This window comes from Sycon ciliatum, chromosome 1, assembly GCF_964019385.1.
Source record: "Sycon ciliatum chromosome 1, ocSycCili1.1, whole genome shotgun sequence".
In the NCBI taxonomy this organism is placed as follows: Eukaryota; Metazoa; Porifera; class Calcarea; order Leucosolenida; family Sycettidae; genus Sycon; species Sycon ciliatum.
In genome coordinates, this window is record NC_088643.1 from 11,807,343 (window position 1) to 11,834,081 (window position 26,739).

General features: G+C 48.1%; 1 protein-coding gene and 1 long non-coding RNA gene across 2 annotated transcripts; one reads left to right on the forward strand and one right to left on the reverse strand.

Moving 5' to 3' along the window:
- The first annotated feature begins 128 nt into the window (after positions 1–128).
- On the forward strand, positions 129–3,133 carry LOC135813443 (uncharacterized). The gene is made up of 2 exons (XR_010553017.1): positions 129–882; positions 1,722–3,133. It is a non-coding gene; the product is annotated as an uncharacterized LOC135813443 (long non-coding RNA).
- Positions 3,134–4,112: 979 nt separating this feature from the next.
- LOC135811369 (uncharacterized) lies at positions 4,113–26,280 on the reverse strand. The gene is made up of 4 exons (XM_065324634.1): positions 25,920–26,280; positions 19,463–21,993; positions 18,722–19,137; positions 4,113–4,833 (listed from the first exon to the last, which is right to left on the reverse strand). The coding sequence occupies exons 1-4, from the start codon at positions 26,278–26,280 to the stop codon at positions 4,824–4,826; spliced, it is 3,318 nt and encodes a 1,105-aa protein (XP_065180706.1). The 3' UTR covers positions 4,113–4,823.
- Positions 26,281–26,739: the final 459 nt, after the last annotated feature.

The following is a 26,739-nucleotide window of genomic DNA, read 5'->3' on the forward strand; positions in this document are numbered from 1 at the left end:
GGTGAGGTCTCCGACTCTCCGCCAGCCTCCGACTCCGGTCATGGTTGCCATGGCGCATGCGTGCACGAAGAAAGCGTTGATCTGACATAGCTGATAGGATTTTTTCGGTTCCTTGGATTATTGGCTGATGATTGCAGTGATATGAATCGAGTAAGCTGTTGTAGTATGGTAGTGATAATGGTCAAGATTGAAGAAAGCCAGACCGAGTTGTAAGAGAACGCGTGTTGATCGCGATGAATGGCATGATGTTGATGACCGCAGACTGGAGGACTGAGCCAACTGAACTGAACTGCGTGTTGGATATTATTTGAACATCAGATTATTCTATTCAAACGTCAAAATGGAAATAATTCAGTGCGTGGCTAGATGGTCAACAGATGTAAATCGTTGCCTGCAATAGTGCACGTGTCCTGTTGTTCTATCGGATCTATACAGTTGGTTCGGTACATGTATGGTCCAAGAGTATGAGACAGAGGTCTCGAAATTTCGGACATGGGGCGAGTGACCACTGCTAGCGAGCTTTGTGACCAATGACGTGGCCAGGGTTGCCAGCCATTATTACAGTGAGTGAAAGCAGAAAGGATAGTCCAGGTGCTGAAGCCTCTTGAGGAGCTTGGCAGCGATGAAGACTGAACACGTTCACAAGTTTCACCACGAGTGGATCGCGCCCATCAGAATCTCTGGTCTGTACTGTCACCCGGTCGAGCATTGCCTCTCAAACATATTGCCGGTAATGGCTGGTCCCGTCCTGCTCGGCTCTCACTGTATGCTGCTGCTGCTGCTGTGGGCCTGTATCTCGCTGGCCTCCGTGTTCGTCGCACACTGCGGCTTCCACCTGCCGTTCATGCCGTCCAACGAGTACCACGACTACCATCATGCAAAGTTAGTAGTGTAGTGTGTGCATTCTCCATTGATTGGTAGATGTACTAATACCTTGCACATACATGGGAGGCGGTGAACACAAAAATCTGACTTGAGCCCCCCCCCCCCCCCCAATGTTCTGACTGCATGTATAAAGCCACTTGCTAACTTTTCGAAATTTGCACAGAGAAGAATACAGTCGTGGCCAAACAATCCGGCCAATGCTATGCTAGCTACTGGTAGCAGTGGCAGTGCATGGGCAGCATGCACTGCCACTGCTACCAGTAGCTGTACTGTGCATGGGTAGCATGCACTGCCACTGCTACCAGTAGCTGTACTGTGCATGGGCAGCATGCACTGCCACTGCTACCAGTAGCTGTACTGTGCATGGGCAGCGTGCACTGCCACTGCTACCGGTAGCTGTACTGTGCATGGGTAGCATGCACTGCCACTGCTAGTGCTAGTGTACAAGCCTAGTGCATGGCACATGCTCTGCCGTCGGGACTGTGCTCTGCAGTGCACAGTCTGTGCTGTGCTCGACTCGACTGCAGCAGGCAGAGTGCAGAGCCGCGGACTGTTTTAGTTCAGTGCTATGCTGGTAGACTCTCTAATGACTGTAAATGCATGAATGCGATTGTGACAGGCACCATGTCACTGTACATGTATCCATGGCATTGGCTGGATTTCTTTAGTGACGACTGTATTACTCCCCCAGTCCCTGCCTCCAACAACAGAAAAGAAATATTCCCTGTTTCCAGCAGTTCACTTGCATACCAGTGTCATGGTTGTTGTCTCTTCTGACCATGAATGTTCCTATATGTATTGTCTGATTCTGATGCAATGCACTACAATGCCCTCAGTTTGGTGTGTCTGCCATTCGATGATGCCGAGACCTCTGGTCAGTTGTGCATGGCAGGCCCTACCAGCACCATCTCACTGCTGACTCCATGCTAGCCCCATGTGCCTGCCGGTGAGTTTGTGTACCTCGTACAGTGCGTATCGGTTATAGCGTGGTCATGTAAAAGAATATACTACCTACAAGAATGAACTCTCATGTTTTCATAATCATAACATGGGTTTCAAGTGCACATTTATTCTTACAAGCAATTTTATCGGACAGCCGAATATATCGGTCCTAAAAATGGACTTTGCGTAGCAAAACACACCAGATTAGTACAAAGTATATCGCCTGTAGTAATAACATCTGTCCAATGCAGTTCTCATCCGACTAGCGTTGGGTCGTAGACTACGTAGTGCTGCAAGTTCAACTGTTGTGGTCATGTAACTCATGTTGCATAGCCACAATGGTAAGGCTATGAGGCTATGGGACTATGACCAGCCGCATGCACAATAGCACTACATTGCATGTAGGATGATCTTCCTGACTCTGCGCACATGCACATGATATGTCACACTTGATTTTCAATATCGTGTGTAATAAAATTTATTACACACTTGAAAATATTTAATATCGGATATAAAAATAGAAAGTCGTTTTTCAAACACCCACGCTATAACCGATACCTACTGTGTAATTATAAAAACTGACATTATTTTTTTGTTTATGTTGGCTGCTGCTTTGCAGGAATCTTTGATTTTCTGTATGGCACGGACAGTCGCTTCCGTAAATCAAAGTCGTACGAGCGCCATTCCATGCTACTTGGCACCACCCCAGCCAACGTTCTGATTCCGGACGAACCGAAGAAATGCCAGTAAAAAGGTCAAGTTGGCAGTGCATGTGCGTGTGTGCACCCTCACTGCTGTTGCTAGTCTCCTCAGAGTCCACCCTTGACCGTCCCATTCTCCAGTTTGAATGCTAGTCTCCTCACAGTCCACCCTTGACCGTCCCATTCTCCAGTTTCAATGCTAGTATCATCACTACTCTACATGTATATGTATTTTAGCATATCCGCCATCAATGCTGGTCACATGGACAAATTACACTTAGCTACCGTCACTACTTCAGGTATGCCTTTGATATTAATATTTTTACTCACATAGCTATGGGTTTTTTTGTGGCAAATTCACTAGTGCCCTAGCTCGGCCCAATCTGTGTTCTATCATAGGTGGTTAAATAACGACATCACATTGTTCAATCTTCCAGTCCTATCAGTGACAACTCTCATAGCCAATGTGCATTGTTTCCGACGACCATCACCAAGAATTTATGTTCTCTTTCTCACCTAGGGCCGTTCACAATTTGTTTTCCATTTCAATTTCCGCATTTCCACCATCCTGGAAGCATGGAGAGGGACAGTACCGGTATTATGAATATGTTTAAGTTACAAGCAGGGCATTGGCTATGTCATCACTCATCAGTACTACTTTCCGGCTGTACTGCTATGACATCAGTACTACTTGCTCCCAAGTCACTCTGTTTTCTGTACCCGACTAGCGGTACTTAATTGTGTCACTATTCAAGATACTTTATACTTGAACTACTACGCTTACTTCATACAAAGTGTTGAAATATGAAGCCTGAAATCACATGTAGTCTAGGCGTGCCTGTACGATACTGGCATGCCGACACTGCAACTTGCTGTTGGCACCCCCCCCCCCCCCCGAGCCCGTTTTGAACACTGTGTGCCATTGCGCTCGCGGCAAATCTAAACTATCTGCTCATCCACATCCAGAGGGCTCAGACCCCCGCCCCCGCAGACATTACATACTCTTGTCACTGCCTATGAGCATGGCCAGTGATCTCTAGGCGCAGTATCGCCACAGAATCATGGTTCGTGACGTTTGCCACCTCCATGTATCTACACTTCAAGGTACTGTCGTGGACTTTGAAATCCGTTGAGAAGTCAAGCGGCCACTGGGCGCTGGCCTTGCAGGCGCGAGCACTGCTGGTCCATCTTTACTGCATGTACATTAACTATAGTGTATTGTACGTGCAAACAAATGTAAGGGTGTCGGTCCCGTCATCCCATCTGATTTCAATGTTCACGACAGTACATTGTAGATCTTAACCATGATGAATTTGATCATTACAACACTGCTGCATATTACTGATGGTAAGATAATACAAATACTGGCAGAGGTAGGATCCCGTTCATGAGCTTGTAATGAATGGGCACACTCTAGTTTGGCATGCTGTCCCGCTGAGTATGTATATACCCACACAACAAACACACACACACACACGTGCATGCACATCAATGTGCACCTCCCCCCCCCCCCCCCACCACACACATTCAGGTGCACAAACCCACACACACACACATGCACCAACATGCGCGTGCTCGTACGTACACACAAACATATCGGATTTTGGACACATTGCCATGTTCAGGCAGGAAAAATCCTGTGGGCTACTGGAAAGCGGGCCACAATGGGAAACAATGTGGAAGGAGCTGCGGTCTGTGCTTGCTCAGGTCGAATCATGGCTACATTTGTGATGCTTCATGCTTTGACGTGATAGCACACAGCGGCTGCAACAGGCATTATTTTGTCACACGAATGCTAGCAGTGCTGCTAGATTTCAATACAGGAGTAAAATATGATGTGTATCTCAAGGATAGTAGCATGAACTTGTATGTACAGGGTATGGCTGACACTTCTATGGCAATATACATTGCAGTATAAACATTTGTAGAGTAGAGTTTTGCAGGTTTAACTGACATACCGGTAACTATTCTGTACAGTGACTAGTGTAAAAACAGTAGGTGAGAGTAGACATGAACACATTCAGTAAAACTGATACCACAGTAGACTGGACTAGACAGTACATGTAGTTCAGTTGATCATTATATCTACATAGTAACACAACACTGTGTGTGTCATAGACAATCTGTATACATCATGTCTATACAAGTGATGTCATAGTGTTGTGATCAATGACAGGTAGTGTGCTGTTGGAGTATCTCTTACTGCAGTAGCTGCTTGAAATGATCCCTGTCCAGTGCTGGTCACTTTCACCAATCTCAACTGCTAAACACTATCCAGTAGAGATCTTCAGAAGCTCACCTAGCCCTGGAGAATGTACAACAGAGAGGGTGCACATACACATGTACACACACACACCCAAACACACGCCACCAAACACGCACACATACCAAACAACACACATATCCAGAATCAACCATTTGCTTGAAGCTCTGGACATACAATTCGTCTTATGGATTGCATGCGTTGGTGATATAATTAAAGGGGAAGTTAAGGCAAAAATTAAAATTTCACCAGTTGTAGTCTTCGGGGTGCTGAGTCGAATGGTCTTGGTCCGAGGAAGCTGAGACGCTCCCTTCCTACTTGAATCCCAATCGAACTCGCGCACTTCCACCGAAACTGGGTGACTGCGCCCTACTAGATGGGGATTTGTATGCAAAATGTCACTAAAAGCGCCATTTCGTTCTTATAAAAGTACGGATGACCGCGATTGGCCCATATGTTGTAGTCTTTTGGACGCTGAGTCGACTGGTTTTGGTCCGAAAAGGCTGCGATGCAGCGTTCCTCCTTTATTCCCAATCGAACATGGTCGAACAAGTGGTCACGTGCTCCTGCGTACACCAGTCAACAGGTCACCGTGCCTGCAGGGTACAACTAATACTTACAAGCCTGTTTGACCATTTTTGAGTGCAGTCCTGTCACTCGAGTTGAGCTCGAGTTGAACCTTGGTGTGAAAGTTGTCGCCTGCTGGCGTGGTGACCAGGTGATTTGGGCACCCAGGAGCACGTGACCACTTCTTCAACCATGTTCGATTGGGAATAAAGGAGGAACGCTGCATTGCAGCGTTTTCGGACCAAAACCAGTCGACTCAGCGTCCAAAAGACTACAACATATGGGCCAATTGCGGTCATCCGTGCTTTTATAAGAACGAAATGGCGCTTTTAGTGACATTTTGCATACAAATCCCCATCTAGTAGGGCGCAGTCACCCAGTTTCGGTGGAAGTGCGCGAGTTCGATTGGGATTCAAGTAGGAAGGGAGCGTCTCAGCTTTCTCGGACCAAGACCATTCGACTCGGCACCCCGAAGACTACAACTGGTGAAATTTTAAGTTTTGCGTTAACTTCCCCTTTAAGAATGAGGTCATTGTTATAATAATCATGACTCATAATGACATCATGACTGGTATCTACAGGCAACTCATGTTCTTAATAACATCAAGCTGTAAAGCAGGTGACTGTCTAGCAGGATACGTTGCACACATACTACAGAAGCGACATTCCCTGCTAGGGATTTTCCTGACATGCTGTACCATTTGTTTTCCCCACGTACCCCTCCCCCACATACCCCCTGCCCACGTACCCCCTCCCCCACACACACATACCCCCCCCCCCCACACACCCCTCGTCCACACTCATCCACACCCACACCCCTTGTCCCCCACAAACACACACACACACACACACACACACACACACACCTTGTCCCTCGTAAACACCCCCCCCCCCCACACACACACACACATACCCATTGTCCCTCACAAAGACACACACACACAACCCGCAATCCCGCAATTATGCACAGAAGCAAACATCCACCCACAGACACCCACACACACACACCCACACCCACACCCACACCCACACCCACACCCACACCCACACCCACACCCACACCCACACACATACACACACACACACACACACACACACACACACACACCTTGTGACGCTTGTCCACGAATACACCCCTTGTCCCTCACAAACACAAACACACCCACAACCCACAAGTATACACAGAAGCAAGCACACCCGCCCGCCCGCCCTCATGCACGCACCCACACACACTTACTAAGTCTTGTAGCTCACTGCCAAAACTGGTCATGCGGGTCTCCCCGAGAGAGGGGAGAGAGACTCAAAAGGAGTCTTGGAAAGATGACTGAATTGGCTATTTGAACCGCTCAACGGCAGACACCCCCTGACACACACGCACACACAGTCTTAAAGGGGCACTCCGGCTTCATTTTCGACGCCGAGTTTTCGATGGCAAGACGAAGGTAGGTGAAAGAGAAGACCCCTCGAACAAGAACGAGTCTCCAGAAGCGATCGAGTCGAGCAGGAAGACGACTTTTGACTTTCGCCAAGCGAGCGCTGATGACGTAATGAGGGATTAGCTTGCCAGTGGAAATGCATCTGCGCACATACATTTCACACACTTTTCGGCCAATTTTCAATCAAAGAGGAGGTTGTTTGCTATGTTCTCTCAACGTCATGAGCGATCCCGTCTTCTATACCCGTCCAGGTACCCTGAAGGTTCTCCAGCAAAGCGTTGTTGGTCCGCTAAATTCGTCTCGAGACATATTCACCCAGTATAGTGCTGATAAATGTAGAATGTTGAATCTGTGATAATTGTCGACGATGGAGAGAGAGGCTGATAGCCGCTGTCGCAGGGAGAGTGAAGCTGCTGGAAGTAACAACGGGGAGCCCGTTTGGTGTTTCGCTAGGCTTCTGCCGCACGCAGTCCCGTAATGGGCCGTATACCAAGCTCACACTCGACGTAGTCACTCACAACACGAAAGACTTTTTGGTTGATTAGAAGTAGAACGCCATGTCACGAACCGACTATTTCGTTCTAAGAAACTACATGTGCAAAGAAAAACTCTCTGGAAACAAAAGGCAGCGCAGCCAAACAAAGGTACAGCCAAAAACCTCATGCCACACGCACAAGAACACAAACAAAAAGGCTACACTGTGCCAAGGCTGGCTCAGCGAAACCGACCGCAGCGGAACCTAAATGGTAGCCCGCTGTACAAATTCGATATTACATCAGGCATCAAGGTGCCCCCAAGGGGAGCACATGAAGACAGTAAGATGCCAGGAGATAAAGGTCAAATCACAGAGAACAGACAGCATGACCGCAATGGCAATCAGGAAGAGAAAGCAGATCGCAACTGAACATGACATGAACGTGTAGACTGAACTCCGTGGCATTCTCGCCACGCCATTCTCCCCTTCCTGATGTGTCTAAGGAGAGATACATCACCAACACTCTAAGCGGAAAAATGAAAGAAAAACAGAAAAGATTGCCTGAGTTGCTAGTGCTCAAGCAAACAGAAACAAAAAACAAAAAATCAAAAAAGATGATAGGCAACGGAACAAGAAATGAAAACAACATGAAAGAACATGTGAGAAGCAAGAGAGAAGCAAGAGAGAAGCAAGAGAGTGAAAAGACATGACCATACGTCAATGGCGATGGTCCAATGCTGTTGCTACTCAGTAACTCACTGATATGCTTCCAGCGGGCAGATCTTGCTTATTGGGCGACGTAGCGTGGTGTTCTTCACCTTTACGTCCACGACTCGTACCAGCCCGTCACGTCCTGGGTGAACATCGACAACTCGTCCCAGCTGCCACTGACCACGTGGTGTGTCTTTGGCGAGTAGGATAACGACATCACCGACGTGCACGTTGTTGTAGGGTTTCTTCCATTTGGCACGACCACTCAGCATGGGCAGCCATTCCTGCATCCATCTTGCCCAGAAATGTCTGACCAGCTCCTGGACTCGTATCCAGCGTCTCCTCAGGCTAGCTGCTGGGTCATCACCGGGTACATCAATACTGTGGCTCGCGTCGCCTAGCAGCAAGTCACTTGGAGAGATAGGAGTACAGTCTCTGGCATCTGAAGATACTGTTGTCAAGGGCCGACTGTTGATCAGGTGTTCTGCTCCAATCGTTGCCGTCACTAACTCCTCATCTGTGATGTCACCTGAGTTCAGAATGGCGTACAGTGCTCGTTTGGCAGCCTTCACCATGACCTCAAATGGTCCTCCGAAGTGCGGTGCTGCGGGTGGGTTGAAGTGCCACTGAATCCGTTGACCGTTGGTTGCCTTGATGATCTTCTTCTCGTCCAGTTCACTTCTCAACTAGCGTAGCTCGGTTACTGCACCAACAAAGTTCGTGCCATTGTCAGTGAGCACCTCGTGTGGGGCGCCACGTCGTCCGACCATTCGGAAGAAGCAGTTCAGAAAGCTTCCAGTATCAAGACCATACGCTACTTCGATGTGGATAGCGTGTGTGGCAAGACAGGTGAAGATGCACAGCCATCTCTTTGCCTGCGCTCGGCGTCCCTGCTTGGTGTACATCGGTCCTGCAAAGTCGATTCCAACCCTTTCAAACGCACGGGTGCCGGGTTCAATCCGGAGTGTTGGCAGTGGCGCCATGAGCTGCTTAGCAGGCTTGGCCTTTCGGCGTTGGCATTCAGGACATTGACGATCCACTTCCTTGACTGCTTTGCGTGCACCGACAACCCAGAACCGCTTTACTAACTCGTTCAGAACTTGATTGTTGCCGAGTGCGTGATGACCGTTGCCATGGATCCGCGTGATCACAAGCTTAGTCGTTGGATGCGTCCTGGGAAGGATGATCGGTGAGATCGTGTCAGAGGGCAAGAAGTCCGCGTACTAAAGTCGACTCCTTGCACGCAGCAAATCACTGTCATCTAACTGTGGATGGAGTGCTGCAATCTTGCTCTGAGAACTCACAGGTTGTCCCTTCTTGATGGCCTTGATCTCATCTCGGAACTCAGACTCTTGCGCTGATTTCACCAGCATCAACTCGGACTCACTCAATTCGTCCACTGTCAATTCACCCAGTTCTTGCGTTCGTGTGGCGCTCGAGCGTTGTGAAGAAATCTCATCGCCCACGCTTGCACACGAATCAATCGCTCCATATCAGAGTATCGCTGCGGTTCCAGTCGCCAAACACTGGGCTCCGTTGCGCCTGTGCCCTCATCATCAGTACCCGTCTCAGTGCTGCTCATCAGAACGGTCTCCTTCATGGACTTTGTTTCCTTTGCTTGGGCTGTAGGTAACTGTCGTACTGGCCAGTCATCAGACGGCTTGGCCATGAAGCTAGGACCGGTCCACCACATACTGTCCGGCGTGAGCAATGTTGGGGCGCATCCTCTCGACACAATATCAGCCGGGTTCTCTGCCGTAGGGACATACCGCCATTGATCTGGGCTGCTTGCCTGGTGAATCGTGCTCACTCTGTTGGCAACGAACGTCTTGAACAAGCGACTCCGACCACGGATCCACCAGATTACGTCCATACTGTCAGTCCAGTAGATGATGTTCTGTGGGTTGATCTGCAACACCTTGGCTACTTCGTTGGCCATTTCAACTCCCAGCACAGCAGCCATCAATTCGAGCCGTGGGATGCTTGTGGCGGTAGTTGGCGAAACTCGTGACTTAGCAAACACGAATACGGTGCTGATCTCGCCGGAGGCATAGCGGATACGTTGGTAGATGACGGCACCATACGCTAACTCTGATGCGTCGCCAAATACGTGAAGCTCGACATCTTGCGGTGTAGCGCCTGCAATGGCCTGCAAGCAGCGTGGCACTTGAATTGAGCTCAGTGCAAGGAGATCCTGGAACCACTGTCTACAACGTGAGCTCAGTTCGACGGGAAGCACTTCGTCCCAAGTTGCACCGCTAGCCCAGATCTCTTGCATCAGTATCTTGGCACGGATGATCACCGGTGCCAGAAATCCTAGCGGGTCGAAGATCGTCGCGATCTTTCGGAGGATGTTCCGCTTCGTCATCATCATATCGTCAGGTGGTATGACAGCCTGAAAGCTGAACATGTCGCTGTCGCTCAACCAACTGATCCCTAGAGTCTTAATCTGGGATGGGCCGTCTCCGTTCAGGCTGAGTTGCGCTGCCTGATCTTCTCTGGGTATGTGACCCAACAGCTCCGGAGCATTCGACAGCCACTTCCTCGCTGCCATGCCTGCTCCCTTCCATGCTGCTGTCACACTCTTGTACAGGGCCACACCCTCGGCAATCGTAGAGACTGAGTCCATACCGTCGTCAATGTAAGTTGATTCAAGCATCATCTCGGCTGCACGGGCGAATTCTGGATCTTGTGTCTTAGCGTGCTCTCGCGCGACCAGTTGCGCTAAGAACGGGGAGCAGTTCAGACCGAATACCACCCGGTTGAATTCGTACACGTCTGGAGCTGACTGCGAGTCTGTATTCCACAGGAATCTCAGATATGGCCGATCTGATTTTCTGACTTCGACCTGTAGATACATCTCCGTAACATCACAGCCAATGCAGATCGGATGCCGCCGAAATCTGAGCAGAACAGCCGATAGATCACGTTGTAACTTCGGACCGGTGTGCAGCAGGTCGTTGAGGGCGGTGCCATCATGCTTAGCTGACCCGTCGAACACAATGCGAACTTTCGTCGTACTTTTGTCCAGTCGGACAACTGGGAAGTGTGGAAGGAGCCACGATCCTGCTTCACGTGGGTTTGCATTCACCTTCACCACGTACCCTTTTCTCACGTAACTCTCAATGGTCTCTGCATAGCGCTCTGCAATTTCTGGGACCCGCTTCAGCCTCTTCTGTGTTTGCGCAAGTCTCTTCGCTGCCATGTCGTAATTGTTGGTGGGCCGTGATGCATCTGCCCGCCATGGCATCCCGACACAGTAGCGACCATTGGTGAACGTCATTCGTTTCTTTGTCGCTGTCAGGACGTCCAGGTTTTCCGGTGACATGGGGTGTTCTGGGCTGGTCACTTGCTCAATTTCCCAGAACTGTCGCAAAGTCTTATCCACACTCAGGGAGGGTCTCGCTGCTGGCGATGATAGCGCTGCAGCAGTGGTTTGTGCCCCCGCCACGGCTAACCCCTGCTCTGACGCAGGTCCATCCGAGAGGTGTGAGACGCGCGATGGGCTCTCCGGCTGGTCCAGACACTTCATACAACGCACGATGAAGCTCGGCATTGTCGACGCCAATGAGCAGCTCGATCCTTTCAGGGGTGGCCGGTTCCGGAAACGGTATATCAGCCAAGTGCTCATAGCCAATCTTCTTGCTACTCCAGTCCGTTAGCTGCAGACGTCCTGTTACCTGGTTGGGAGTTGTGAGTCCGACTACGGTTGTCCGTGATTGACCGTTAATATTGGCGATATCGAACTCCACTTCCATGGATTTGAAAGTGCTCCGCTTTCCATTCAGCATATTGATAGTCATGTCATGCTGCTCACCACTCATTCCTAGCGCTGCGGAAACGTCTTCATGGATGAAGGTGTTGGTACTTCCGTCGTCCAGAAGCGCATTGACGACGAGCCGCTTACTACCGGACCTGAGAACGACAGGCACAGTGCGTAAACTGGTGTAGCTCGTCTCGGCTGTTGCATTGCTGCATTGCTGGGGGGACTCCCCTTCCGTTGGAGTCTCATGCGCTGTTGCAACGCCACAGTGACCTTGTTCAGCCTTGGTGTTTGCTTTGTCAAAACTCCTTTCCTTGCCATCGGCTCTTGGCTTCTTCCTGATCTCAAAATCTGATCGTGCCAAGCTGTGTAGTAGACGATGATGATTCCGTTGGCAACCATCGACACCACAAGTGCGAGTTCGAGGACACTTGTCGCCTCTGTGCCCTGTTCCCAGGCAGCGATAGCACAGGCTTATTCCTTTGCTCTTGTCCACCGTTGGCCTGTGTCGTGTCCTTTGAAGGTGGAGCATTCCCAAATGCCATGGTTCTCGTTGCATTCTGGACAAGTGGCGGGAGAGGATATGAAAGAAGTCTCCTCGTCTCGTGCCGTCTGTCCGTCTGCCAAGTGTGTATGAGCGTAGCGCTGCTGCAACGAGCGATGGCTACTTGGCCGGGATGATGCCGACTTCTGGATACCGTCTACTATCTCCGTTGCCGTAGTCTGGAATTCAGCCTCCAGTGTCACCCATTTCAACAATGATAACACATCCTCGGTTTGCTGGTGCTCGTACAGCCAACGTTGGTACTGAGCCACCATCTGCTTCGTCAGCTTGCTCAGGAGACGGGAGACGAATGTGCCGTTCTGTAGCTCCATGTGGCGACCTGCATCTTTGAGGTTCACTACGGCAATCTCGAGAAAATCTGCAAACTTCTCCAGTGCTTGCGGGTTGTAGCGCTGTATCGGCTGGAATGCTTCCAATGTTTCCAGCTGTATAGCCACCCGACGTCGTTGTCCGCCGAATTTTCTTCCAAGCCGCTCCAGGGATATCCTGTATGCCTCTGCGGTGTAGCCAAGCTGCTCTATTGCTCTGAGCGCCTCACCAGTAACATACTGCTGAAGCTGTAGAAGCTTAAGTTGTGGAGAGACGGGTGCAGCGTCAATGCATGCCATAAAGGCGGCCTTCCAGGTCTCGTACATCCGCACATCTCCGCTGAAGGTCGGAACAGCTACTTTCTTCAGCCTTCCAAAGATATCACTGCTGGGCAACCCAGTGCCGTACACAGGTGCTCTGCGGCTTACTGGTTGAGCTGCAGGCCGGAACGCAGGGGCCTGAAAGTTGAGGCTAGCTCCAGGATGTCCTGGAAAAGATCCAACACTCAACACAGACTTGCCTACATGACCACTGCTTTGGCCTGCAAGTCTGGCATGGATGCTAGCAAGGCTAGATGGCTGACTGGTACTAGATTTGACCAGAGAAACAGGGTCCTTCACAGGTACAGCTTGTCCGGAACTAGGTATGGGTCTAGTCACACTTGAGCTTGTGACAGGTACATGCTGTGCAGTGATAGTACAAGACGTGATACTAGACTGTACACTGTGACTTGAACTGGGGAGGCTGGTGACAGACTCAGTGGTGTGTGCAGGGGGAAGGCTATTCTCCATTTGATCAGCTCCTTGCTCACCCGGTTTTGGACTGGTGTTGGTCTCTTCAGCTGCTGTGTCCTTGCTGTCATCAGTACTAAAGCCTCTGGGCGTCCTCCGTGACGGTGATCTTTCTAGTAGCAGTCCAGTCCTGCGATCTGTTTCCATTGTCAGCGCACTCAGTTCACTCTGCATTTGTCATAAACCGACTCGACTAGTTGATCTACTGCCTTGGCGTAGTCCGAATTCATCCACACCCAGGAAAGGAAACGACTCCCCTCGTTCAAACTGGCTCTGTGCTGCTTGAGCCTGTCCATACTGCTTCGCTCTTGCAGTCCATAACTCTACAAACTCGTCGTATCTGTCAATCGCCGTCTGCACATCGCGATCGACTTCCTCCATTTCCTCCAAAGTCCGTATCACGTTTCTTTTATCGTTTACGAATTCATATTTTCTTTTCAGCTCGGAAAACACTGCTGTTACTGCTTGCTCACAGCAGCGCAGCTCATCGTTAAGGTGTCCTGCACCCACAGCGTCGACCTCATTGTCGCGCATTCCTATCGTCAACCCACGTCGGGTATTCGTTAGATTGCGTTTCAGTTGTATCTTATCACTTTTCAGCTTCATGATCAGGCTCTCCATGCCTTCCGTAGGTTCACCAGAACCAGCGCCATCCTCTCCGGTCGGCTCTGCCATCGATGCCGCCGTCGCTGTCTCAGTCTCAGCACTATATTCTTCGTATGCACTACTTTTCTCCCGTTCTTCCTCCATGGTTGGAACTATTTTTGAAATCCAACCTCGTAACTAAATTTCTTCGATCGAAAAGTGTATCAAATATCAAACCATCCTCTGCTACCAAATGGTGTTTCGCTAGGCTTCTGCCGCACGCAGTCCCGTAATGGGCCGTATACCCAGCTCACACTCGACGGAGTCACTCACAACACGAAAGACTTTTTGGTTGATTAGAAGTAGAACGCCATGTCACGAACCGACTATTTCGTTCTAAGAAACTACATGTGCAGAGAAAAACTCTTTGGAAACAAAAGGCAGCGCAGCCAAACAAAGGTACAGCTAAAAACCTCATGCCGCACGCACAAGAACACAACAACCAAAAAGGCTACACGGTGCCAAGGCTGGCTCAGCGAAACCGACCGCAGCGGAACCTAAATGGTAGCCCGCTGTACAAATTCGATAATTACATCAGGCATCAAGGTGCCCCCAAGGGGAGCACATGAAGACAGTAAGATGCCAGGAGATAAAGGTCAAATCACAGAGAACAGACAGCATGACCGCAATGGCAATCAGGAAGAGAAAGCAGATCGCAACTGAACATGACATGAACGTGTAGACTGAACTCCGTGGCATTCTCGCCACGCCACCGTTTGTATCACCTGAAAAACCAGACTTCAAAGCAGCTTGACCAAATCGGAGGGTGCCTCGTTGCTTATCCTGAATATTACACCGACATGAATTACTACAATTAGAAGTATACTGGTGAGTTTATATCTTGTTTTGTTCGTATGCTAGTACCCTGGCCTGGAGTTCTCGTTAGCAAATTCCTATTCCCTGGCGTTTTCTAACATTCCGTGTAGTACTGAATACGTGACCAAGTATTCCGATTTGGGTAGATGTGGAATTTGGATATGCATTTTATAAAAAAATTCTATTTTCCAAATAGAGCGTTCGTAAAGAAATGGTTGCCCAAATACAACAAAATTGACTCTGCAGTTCTACAACTTGTACTGAAATCCAGTCAAAGTAAAAATGATGACAGTTGGGGTCAATTAAATCTGATCCAGGCATAACGAATGGTGACGCCTGTCACCCCGGGAACGAATGCCCATTTGGTGGGGGATACCAAAGTACTCGAAAGTGGTGCGCGTTTCAATGTGGCATTCTGAAGTTTTATGATCTCTGGTCAATGCAACATACGATAGCCATCATGAATTGCAGGCCTCGAACGCAACTCAGACAAGAATTGGCAGTTCCCTAAGTTAGATGCTTTATAATTCCATGGCCCTAGCTGTAGTTATAGAGGTTTCTTTGCACATTATTCTTATAGTCGATAAGTTTTTACTGATGGCCACAAACAACGGCAGTTCAAACTTCACTGATGTGTTTATGAGCTGAGAGATTTCTCTCCACTATTTCTGTTGTGCACACAGGTCTGTCCAATATGCATTGACCGTATTGGGTATGGTATCTGCTCTGAGAAGGGAATCACTGGAGCCACAGTCCAACTAGACAGGCTTTCAAGAAACAGAGAGGAGCCATCTTTGCAAGCTGATACCTGACGGTACCGACAGAAATCTCACGAGATACCTTACGGACTACGTCTGGTGTATACTTCATAGTACTCCTTCGACTACTGTCTAGAATCAAGTCGACTGAAACAAGTTCAAACAATTCTGGCTTCAAACGAGCCGTCGATTAGACAAACGAAACATTCTCTCATAATACTAGAGCACTCTGACAACTCCCGACCTATTCCTAACGATTGCCACCGCTTATACATATGTAGAATGCTGATTGGAATGTGCTCGTAATCTCAACAATTCAGTGCTATAATTATTTGAACAATGACATTATGTGTTAGAAATTATTCCACTTTTCCTTCCATAAATGTTGTATCCACATAATTATAATCCACAGTGCTGCAAAGTTTCAGAGTTCTCAGGGTATCAAACAAAATTTAAATACAGTGAAATTGTTCGTGGACATTATAGCGTAACTTGTAGTTCCCTGGTCCTTTTCTTTGCTATAAATTAATCCTTTGCTCTCTAGCTGCCGGCGAGTCCAACAGTGAAATTGTTAGTTCATATTTATAATGTGGGTATGTAGGAGGGAGGGGGGGGGGGTTGAACATATTTCTATATAAGGGACCTGCAACTGTAATACCACAGTACAGTAGCCGGCAAATATGTAGAAAACAGAAATGCATGTTACCATCATTGTACATGGACAGGCGCAGCAGGCCGAAGCTATCAGCCAGAACAGGATTTACAATCACCTAGAGATACTTGAGCTGTTCCAGTATTCTCCGTGAGCTGTCCTATTCCACAATGGTTCATGCCACCATTATTTTTGGTAGTATCCATGTGCATAATTCGAAGACCATCTCGGATTCTTCAGCAATTTGTGCCACGGCAAAAGACAACGCTTGACTCGGTCACTGGGGCTGTCAAACTTCCCATCACAAATGAACTTCCATTTCTCATCTGTTTCAAGTATATGTACTGCCATGACTTGACCATGCTTCATCCACAGCTGGGCGAAGATTGTGGCGTTGAATTCCACAGCGCACCTTCTTGCTGCCATGCAGGAGTATGTTGAGAGAAGTGAACATATTTTTACTAAATAACAACAGCCGCTGAAGAGGATAGCAATAGCCTTGGGTGAATTTCTTGCAGGTACACGTTGTTGGTAGGTCTACTGGTCCGTCTCCATATCGTCAAGTTCAGAAATCACCTGCACTACACTACACATCTTGTAGAAGGGATCCTGATCGAATAATTTCTGGTCATAAAATTCACTAAACTGAGGGCGAGACAAATAGTCAGTACTCCCCGATTCCGTCAAGCTGCTTTGAAGTCTGGATGCTCATGTGATGGTAACAAGCTCCCCGTCGTTACTTCCAGCAGCTTCACTTTCCCTGCGACAGCGGCTATAAACCTCTCTCTCTATCGTCGACAATTATCACAGATTCAATATTCTACATCTATCAGCACTGCACTGGTTGAATATGTCTCGAGACGAATTTAGCCGATCAACAACGCTTTGCTGGAGATAAATTCTCCTCTGGAGGACCTTCAGGATACCTGGAAGGGTATAGAAGACGGGATCGCTCACGACGTTGAAAGAACATAGAAAACAACCTCCTCTTCGATTGAAAATTGGCCAAAAAGTATGTGAAATGTATGTGCGCAGATGCATTTCCACTGGCAAGCTAATCCCTCCTTACGTCATCAGCGCTCGTTCGGCGAAATTCAAAAAGTCGTCTTCTTGCTCGACTCGATCGCTTCTGGAGACTCGTTCTTGTTCGAGGGGTCTTCTCTTTCACTAACCTTCGTCTTGGCATTGAAAACTCGGCGTCGAAAATGAAGCCGGAGTGCCCCTTTAAGTCTGTCTCACTGAGCCGATTTTACCGTGTATCACGAATGGGCAATACAAAGAGGTAGTGCGAAAATATGGCGTGATGATACTACGGATGATCAAAAGTTTGCTTCACATACCTCCTCTCCAACTCCCCCCCCCCCCCCCTCAACCCCCACACACATCACCACCCCCCCCCCCCCCCACACACACACATACCCCCCCCCTCCCTCTCACACACATATCCCCCCTTGCTGGTCCTGCGATGGACTCTCGGTGGTTCACTCGTATTACTGAAGAACAACCATACAAAGTACAAACCCCCACACACACACACAAACACAAACGCACACACACACACACACACACACACACACACACACACACACACACACACACACACACACACAAACACACATACACATACACTCAACACACACACACACACACACACACAAACACACACACACACACACACACACACACACACACAAACACACAAACACACATACACATACACTCAACACACACACACACACACACACACACACAAACACACACACACACAAACACACACAAACACACACACACAAACACACACACACACACAAACACACAAACACACACACACACACACATACACACAAACTTAAAAGTCTGTCTTATTGAGCCAATGTTACAGTGTAACACAACATAAAGAATGGGAAATACAGAGAGGCAGTTCGAAAATACAGCGTGATGATGTTACGGATGACCAAATGTTTGGTTCGCACACCTCCCCTCCAACTCCCCCCCCCCCCCCCCCCAACCCACACACACATCGGCACCCCCCCCCCCCCACACACACACACAGACATACCCCCCCCCACACACACACACAGACATACCCGCACCCCCCCCCCCCCACACACACACAGACATACCCGCACCCCCCCCCCCCCCACACACACACACAGACATACCCGCACCCCCCCCCCCTCTAACACAGACATACCCGCACCCCCCCCCCCCCCACACACACACACATACCTCCATCCCCTCCTCCCCTCCCCCCCACACCGGCACCCCCCCCCCCCCCCCCAACACACACACCTTCACCCCCCCCCCCCCTCCCACACAGAAACGTTTACACGCAGACTCAGCAGTAACTTATTGACGATACCAAGGCACTAACAAATCAGTTCATCACCGTGACAGCACTCACAATCTGTCATGTAAGTTGATGATAACACTCTAACTTACTGCAGTCTGCGATGTCTGAGTGCTGCCAGCATAGCACAGTGTTGGTCGTGTTCACTTAGGTGTTCATCAGTTCGACGATGTTTGCCACACAGGTAAGCCATGCCACAACGATGACATGCTGTGATGTTGTCCAGGTCATAGCAGACAAAACATGCTGCTACACGTGGACACCATTCCAGTAGTGCAATGTGGTGATCAATGCTCACTTGGCTTCTCTTGGATTGACGATGCAGGGCAGCAATGAGAGAGTAGTATAGTAGAGTATCGTTTCCAGCTTGTGGTGGTACTGAGTACACAATTCCAGACACTGAGAGACCAGTTGCACAATTTCTTGGCAGGTAAGCACTGAGATCATTAACCAATGACTTCAACGGTGGGAAGAGTTTGGACATTTCTGCAACTGCAAAGATCGTATTCTAGAGAAAAGCACACAACAAAGAAAAGTGTAGAAAATAAAGTAACTGAAGCCAGTACACTCGAAACAGAGAACATCATGCACAATAATAACAAATCAGGCTGATATAGCGGAAAGCAACACATTCCATTTCACTAGTTTACAATGTTCAAAATTATCACATTCCCCTCTGTGTTCTTCAAGAAATCTACCTTAGAGAGACAGACACTATACAGCAGAAAATTACTGAGTACACTGGTTTGCAATACAATGTTCCATTCAGAGTGAAGTGTGGATGAAAAACAGTTATGGTAACCTGAACTGTGAACACTGCACTGCCAGCTTACCTCAATCCTGAGCAGTGTTCTAGCTGTCAGTATACAAGACCGCATCACTTCCACATCAGGTACCTTGTTCTGGCTACAGTTGTTAATCAGTGCTGTTGTGTGATCTGCTGGATTTGAGCCATGACACCATCTCCTGACATAGTCCATCACAATGTTGTAGGGATGCTGTGCTGGTAGAGTGAGACCCGTTGGAGTTGTGTGTGCCCTTCCATTAACTACCAAGGATATGTACAGGTTGTAGTAATCATCACCCAAGTACATGTCCAGTAGTGTGGTTACTGTGTCATCATCCATGGAGTGCAGGTACCGTTGTAACCGAAGAGCAGACACAGTAGTGTGGTCGTCATAGGTATTGACCGTGCGGCTGATAGCAGTTGGTACATGTTTCCACTTGCACAGTTGTATACCCAGTGGTGTAATCAATGATGGTGAAATAATCCACTCACTACTACAGGAACTTGACATGACCTTGCCCAGGATCACAGCAATGCACTGTAGCAGAAAACCGAACATTCCAGTACATGAAGCGAGTGCACCATCCTGTGATAGGAAGCGTGATGAGATTACTCTCTCAGCAAGGTCTTCTACCACCTGTACATTGGGTATATCCTTGTTTAGCAGAGTGGAACAATACAGTTGAATGAGTTTCAGGGCACATTCAGTGACACCTGTTGCAAGACCAATTCCCAGTGTTGTTGTAACACGCTGGTACACCACCTGCAGACGGGATAGTGTTTCCTGGCTGGGCGCAACCTGTCCTTCCTTCCAGTCGATGTCCAGAGACATGGATAGCCTGCATGACTCAAGAGAAAGTTGCATCAAAGGTAGCTGCAGCGGTGACCCCACTCCTGTCGGATCTTGTTCAGATTTCTCCAGGAGCATTTGGGTTCTGGAATCCGAACTCTCAAAAGTGACATCAGAATTTGCAATGCTTTGACGGCAAATACAACACAGGACCGAGGTGCAAATGCTGTCAGCTTGTACAGATAGCGGTGCTTTGTCCAATCTTTGTATCCTGTCCACAAACTCTCCAACAAACATTGCTCTCCCAAACAAGGCAAGTAGGATACCCGACCACCCTGCTAATCCAGAGAAAGGAAGCAAGTCATCGCCAGACAAAACATCAACAACAGACAATGCCATCTGTATATTCACCTGTTCCTGAAGCAATTGGTAACTCCAAAACACTGCTTTTTCTGCACCACAACCTCTACAGTCATCAGCTTCCTTCACAAAGCCCAGGAAATGCTTGCACATTCGCTGTTGGTACATGTGTTGCTTGTCTTCTGGGCATTGGTAACGACCAAACTCGGCGATAAATGGTTGTAACGAGTAGCGATCCAAACACGAATTGTAATCCAGGAAACAAATCTTGATCAACGGATCAAAACGTAGAAGATGAACCACATCAACATCATCACCTACAAAATCCACCATCACACAAGCGCATTTAGATGAGAAGGAGGAGTGCAGCTGAGAGAAAGCATGGAATGATTCTTTGTCATCCTGACGTAGTGTGTTGTATGCTACTTTCAACAGCTGCAGAATTCGATGATTCGGTTTCAGACCATCATCGTTGAACACATCAAGACCAATCTTCTTGAACAACGATAGCAGCCTGGTGGGAGTTAATCGACCACCTTGCAGAAGACCAGCTGTAATGCGTACAGCAAGTGGAACATTTCCACAATGATCCACTAACCTCTGTGCATCTTTGATGCTTAGACTACCTTCAACACATAGACCATGGAGCAGACCAACAGCACAAACCTTTGTCAGACCATCAAGACGGTGTTGTTGTAGTTTAAACTGGGCAGCGTGTAGGTCAAAGTAAACACGACTTGTCAGTAGGACATGGACATGGGGTTGTAGTCGAAGCAGTTGCTCCACAACATCTTGTAGTTGGAGATCTTTATCAGCACCAGCCTGGATAGCATCCTCGGCATTGTCTAGGATACATATCATGTGGTGTTTGCCACCATCATCATCCCTGCCATCAGTTGATTTCGTTGTCTTGCCAGTAGTTTCAGATGAAGCTGGGTTTGTTTCCAGTCGGTTTTGAATCATTGCCTGGACAGCGTCAACACCAGCTACACCGCGTAAGTCAAAGAACTCCACACGACAACCAGCATTGCGACATACATGTCCCACAGCAATGGCTACGGACGTCTTACCAAAACCAGCTGGTGCCACAAGACTCTGCACTCGTGTAGATGATGACTTGGACTTTGCTGTGAGAATGTTGTGACTGATCTCTGTAACAATGTCATTCCTGCCAGTGAAGTGTCGGTCTTTGTCCGGTAGAGATGACTGGCTTGAAGTTGTTGATCTTGTTGAATCCTGTGTTGTAGTCAATGTTGTATTGGATGTTGCACCCGTTTTAGTTACATTGGCGGTTGTTTCAGCTGATGTTGTTTGTTTGAAGATTGGCTCACATCTATTGGACGTCCGTTGTTGGTCTGCCTGACAAGCTCCCACTGTGTGCTGCAATGGCTGCGTTTTCTGCTTGCCAACTGTTGTCATGGTGATACCTACCAAGGAAACAGAAAGTATGAATAAACCTATTGTAAGTTTTAAATCTTTTTCAAAAGGGATGCATGACCTACTTCCTTTGTTAAGCGAAACTTTTTTGCATGTTTTTACAGTTCCGTCAAAAGCATTCAATGGCTACAACACAGTTTGCAGAGGGGAGAACAGAGCAGCATACGAGAAATAGTAGTTTATAGATGTCACACAATTTTGTTTCGAAGTGGTCCAACTTCTCTCTTCATCTGAATCCGATCAAAACTCATTCCCTGCATTGAGTCTGCTTCCTTGCTGACTCCCGTCTCCAGTGCTGACACACTGACAGCTCTCGCTCTGTAAACATTAAAATATGCCGAGAATATATTTGATCGTACTTCTTTGCTTGAACTGTGAACTTGACGATTTGCACGGTGCCGCTGTCGGCAGTTTTTCTCTCCGCCGCTCTCCAGAACCCCATGGAAGATGCCATAGCGGCACAACCAAAACTTAATGTTTTTCATCTTTGCAGTGGGGTTCTTCTGCCAGCACGCTTCCAAAGCCTGCAGAACTTCTGAGCTCCTTTTCTGGTTTCATTCACCATCGGTGACACGTCGGTCTGCAGGCTGTGGAAGAACGCCAAGTCGTCCGCGTTGAGATCGGGGTTTTGTCCAGCCTGAACAAAAACCTGAATGTCAAATCCTTTCGCTTTCCCCTGTCCTGCAAACACACGCCCATTGATTTTTGTTGTGTGCGGACACAAACCATCGTGCTGGTACAGCAGTGGCTGGCCGGCTCCTGGTCACTTCTTCGAGCCACGCGGCTTTTCAAACTTCGATTTCCCAGACCCAACATTTCCACATGGTTGGACGCATACAGTCAGAACTCGCATAACCGCTCACATCCGATTTCCACAAAAAAATCCGATAGGCGAGGGAACCGGATAATCGAACACACATACTGTATGTATGCATGGCATATGCTGTATATCGGTAACTAACAATAATTATTTTCTCCCGGATGGCAAGGGATCTGGATAAAAGAGGACCGGATAAGCTAGGTTTGACTGTACCAGCATCACTGGTTGTGTATGCTGCATCCTCGTGAAACCACCACATTTTTCTGTTGCATGCTTGTCATGCATCATGTAGAACCACTTCTCGCCTCCACGTGTCACGTTTTTCAGGTCGGAGAATTTCATGGTCTGCTCATTCAATTGGGAGAGGACAAATTTCATGCGCTTTATTTTATGCTCGGTTGTCAAATCCGGCTTGATGTATCTTCGCCGTCTCCGCATCTGAAGCACCTTGCACCTAGTTCAAACAGTCACAGGTGAGACATTTACTCCTTCCCTTACCAGCTTGCTGGCTAGTCAGTTCTAGGACAATCGACCTCAGTTCTGATTGTTAAGAACAATCAGCTTTTGTGCGATTTCAGTGGTGAACTTTTGACCGGCTCCTCGGCCACACTGGGTGCGTTCGATTACAGCCATTAATTGATTCATGAATGGAATCTTGTCGTTGGATTTCATGTCATGTAGCCCTGGAATCAGTTTGGAATCCATTTACCCTAACATGGGGTGATGTGAATAGCCAGGGACGTTTCATGAATGGATTCAACATCGTTTCGCGGTCATAATCGAACGCACTCACTCTTTCCGCTTGCGTGACCAGTTGAGTCCTGACACTGGAGCGGCACTTGATACTTGCTCATGGTCATGGCCAGCAATCGAGGACATCTGAGAGTTGTAATTTGTGTACTCCTCCGAGGTGTGATTTTTGGCGTGCTGGGTGAAGCACAAGGAAGCCATCTGCAAAAAAACTGCAGAAAATGGTTGTTGTTTGATCCTTGGGTGTGATCTTTGTTTCTAGTCGAAGCTAGTTGCTGTTTGGAGCAGAAACAATGGTGTTGATGACCATCTTGACTTAGTGAGATCTTTTGGAAGTCATTGAATGATGGCTTGTAGCCTTGGGCTTAGTATTGCCATGGAAATGTTCAAATTTATGACCGCCGCCAAAGTACCTTGCAATCTTCTCTCTCCAAGAACTACTGTACTAAGTCTGAGTTGAACATTTTGTCTGGAAAGTGGTATTCTCTGGAATGCTGCACTATAGCTGCTGCCGGCGTAGCAATGAGACCAACTGACTCCGACTAAAGCAATGTTTGCGATTTCGAAGTAAACTGCAGAACTTGAGAAAAACAACCCTCATCAGCAGCTACGATGCAAAGCAATAATAGAAACTTCACTCGAAAAATCATATTCGAAAGTTTCGCATGAAACGCTACTTTTTGTGAACCGGGAAGGTTTCAGAAACGACCTGCGAAAGTTTGAAACTTAAATTCCAAGGCAATCCAAAGGCAATGCCGCTAGGGGTTACCGGGTGTTAGCGGCCGTCGTGAGTTCCCTTCAGGAACGGACACGATAAATTACTTTTTACTTTACCTAAACCAAAGTTAAAGCTATGATTGAAGTTTGGAAAATGAACAACTGAGCAGTCACAGGAAGGAATTCAAGTATGAATGGGGACGGTGTGGGTTCCGTCCAGCACTGCACTATTTGGTGCATAGATGCGCGTGCGAACTGAAGTGCATGGTGTTACAGGGTGTGCACATGCATGCCGTGTGCATGCATGTGCTGCACGGCATGCATGTCGGGTGTGCCTGCTTGCACAACTCACATGCTTTCACCGTCACAGCTTCTACAGTGAGTGCGCAGTTCACTCGATTTTTACGTCCAACATCGGGAAATCGCTGTGGGCTGTGGGTTCTGTGATAATTTTCCTTCTACTGCGATACAGTGCGAGGCTAAATGTTCTAGAATGCTCTTGTTTTAGACTAATTCGAGGCTGCTGAACACGGAAATTGGGTGTACCTGCCGGGGCCGAGTATGAATCTGGTTGAGATCAGTACTTCGCTATGCCTCTGTGCAAACCACGGTTCCACCATTTTTGTTCAAGCATGGCATGTGTGGCATCAATGGAAAGGCGGTGACCTCAGCTACCTAAAATAGCATTGACAAGGGAGTACTGGCCACGGGATCAGATAGAAGCGGGGTCAAAGTCAGGCCAAAGAGATCTCACGCGGGGCCCAATTGAAACCTAAGTCCTCCTTTCTACTTCACTCTCCCTTTTTTATTGCGTACTCTGCGTGGCTGGCACTTCCCCAAGAAGCTAAGGACCTTTCTTCCCTCCGCCTTTTTAAGAGCCTTGTCGCGCCTTGATTTTGATTTTGTGTTTCTGATTTGGTTGCAATCACTGCTTATCCATGCCGGTTCCTTTTTCTTCTCCTCCCCTTCTCCCTGCCTTGCCGTGGTTGGCTAACACCCTCTCTCTTTGTATTGGCCGGTGTTCTCACTGTGCTATGAGATGATGTAATAAATAAATAAATAAATAAATAAATAAATAAATAAATATCAGGCCAAAGAGCTTTCACGCGGGGCCCCATTGATAATGTACACACGAGTTGTGACTGCAGTTTTCACCTGACCCAGGCTGGAACTGAACTCCTTGGCAATAATCTAGTGACCCATGACAGTACTTCACGCCGGTGGCACCTGCATTTCTTGTAGATCTACACAATGCTCATGTAGATCTGGTTATAACCTCAGGACTGTCCATCTAACTGAACCCACTGCATTCCCAGGGTCAGCTCTCAATACTATTGATGTGAATGCATGAACTGATTGATCTCTGTAAGCACTTCTCACTGCTAACATGGAAGTACAGTGCTGCGCAATGAAATCCAGTCGTGTCACTCAAGTTTGCGCATTTGCACAATTTCTCAGCCCAGTGTTCGCAGGTCTAGGGCTGCGCAACGCCCGGCGCGTATTTGAGTGATGCTGTGACTGGATTTCATTGAGCAGAACTGTACATGTCATGTAGTTACGCGAATGTTCAACGAGCCCCCCCCCCCCCCACAATCTTCCTACGCCACTGTAATCAATGTGAAGACTTACCGGAGGACGAGCCAAGTGTTGGCTCATGATTTGTCGACATTGGCTTCGTTGGACGGTCAGTTTTCCCACTGGCACTGGCAGTTGCATCGCGTCGCTTCGCCATGGTACTGGCGACATGTTCCGCTACATGAGGCTGGCTGTGCTGAACGAGACTCAGGAACGCATCCACCTGTTCGTCCGTTTTCTTCAGCATCAGCCTCACCACATACTTTGTCAGTTCTGACTTCACGTTTTCCTTGCTAGAGGCAGTATCATATTCATCAACGTCCAGCACATCATTCTCCAGCAAGAGTTCCAAGATCACGGATGCATCTAGATTGGAAAGTAAGAAGGCTATGTTATAGCGCACCCTGTCTGCCATTGTTCACACTCCTGCCTGTCCGCGTGACCACAGTTCACTCGCACTGCGGACTGATCACGATCGACATCGAGTTACTGCATAACTTCTTAGGATCAAAAAGTTGTGTTTTCTCAAGCAATAACACGTACTTTCAAGTACAAGGCGTTCATCAGTTGTGGCTCAGGTACAGAGCGAATTCCATGAAGGCAAACAACTCTTCGAAAATCACGCTTGAAATGTTCAGCATCTGCTCGATCGCCTGGGCTCTTCGCTCCCTGCGTACGCGCCTGATCACTGTAACAGTGCCAGCACTAAGAGAATTAGTAATGTGTGAGTGGCTGCAATGGAGTCTGCGAGTGCTTAGAAAAGTTTACTAAGAGAATAGTAAAATTAAAAATTACAAAATAGTCAGAAGGAGAGGACAACGTCAACGCGGTCGGTGCAGCTGTAGTATAGTGTAGATCTACTGGCAAGAGCCTT

Coding starts and splice junctions, on each gene's coding strand:
- LOC135811369 (XM_065324634.1), bottom strand. CDS start 26,280: ATGGCAGACAGGGTGCGCTATAACATAGCCTTCTTACTTTCCAATCTA. Junction 21,994..25,919: donor AACACTTGGCTCGTCCTCCG/GTAAGTCTTCAC, acceptor TTTCCTTGGTAG/GTATCACCATGACAACAGTT. Junction 19,138..19,462: donor GAACACTGCTCAGGATTGAG/GTAAGCTGGCAG, acceptor GCTTTTCTCTAG/AATACGATCTTTGCAGTTGC.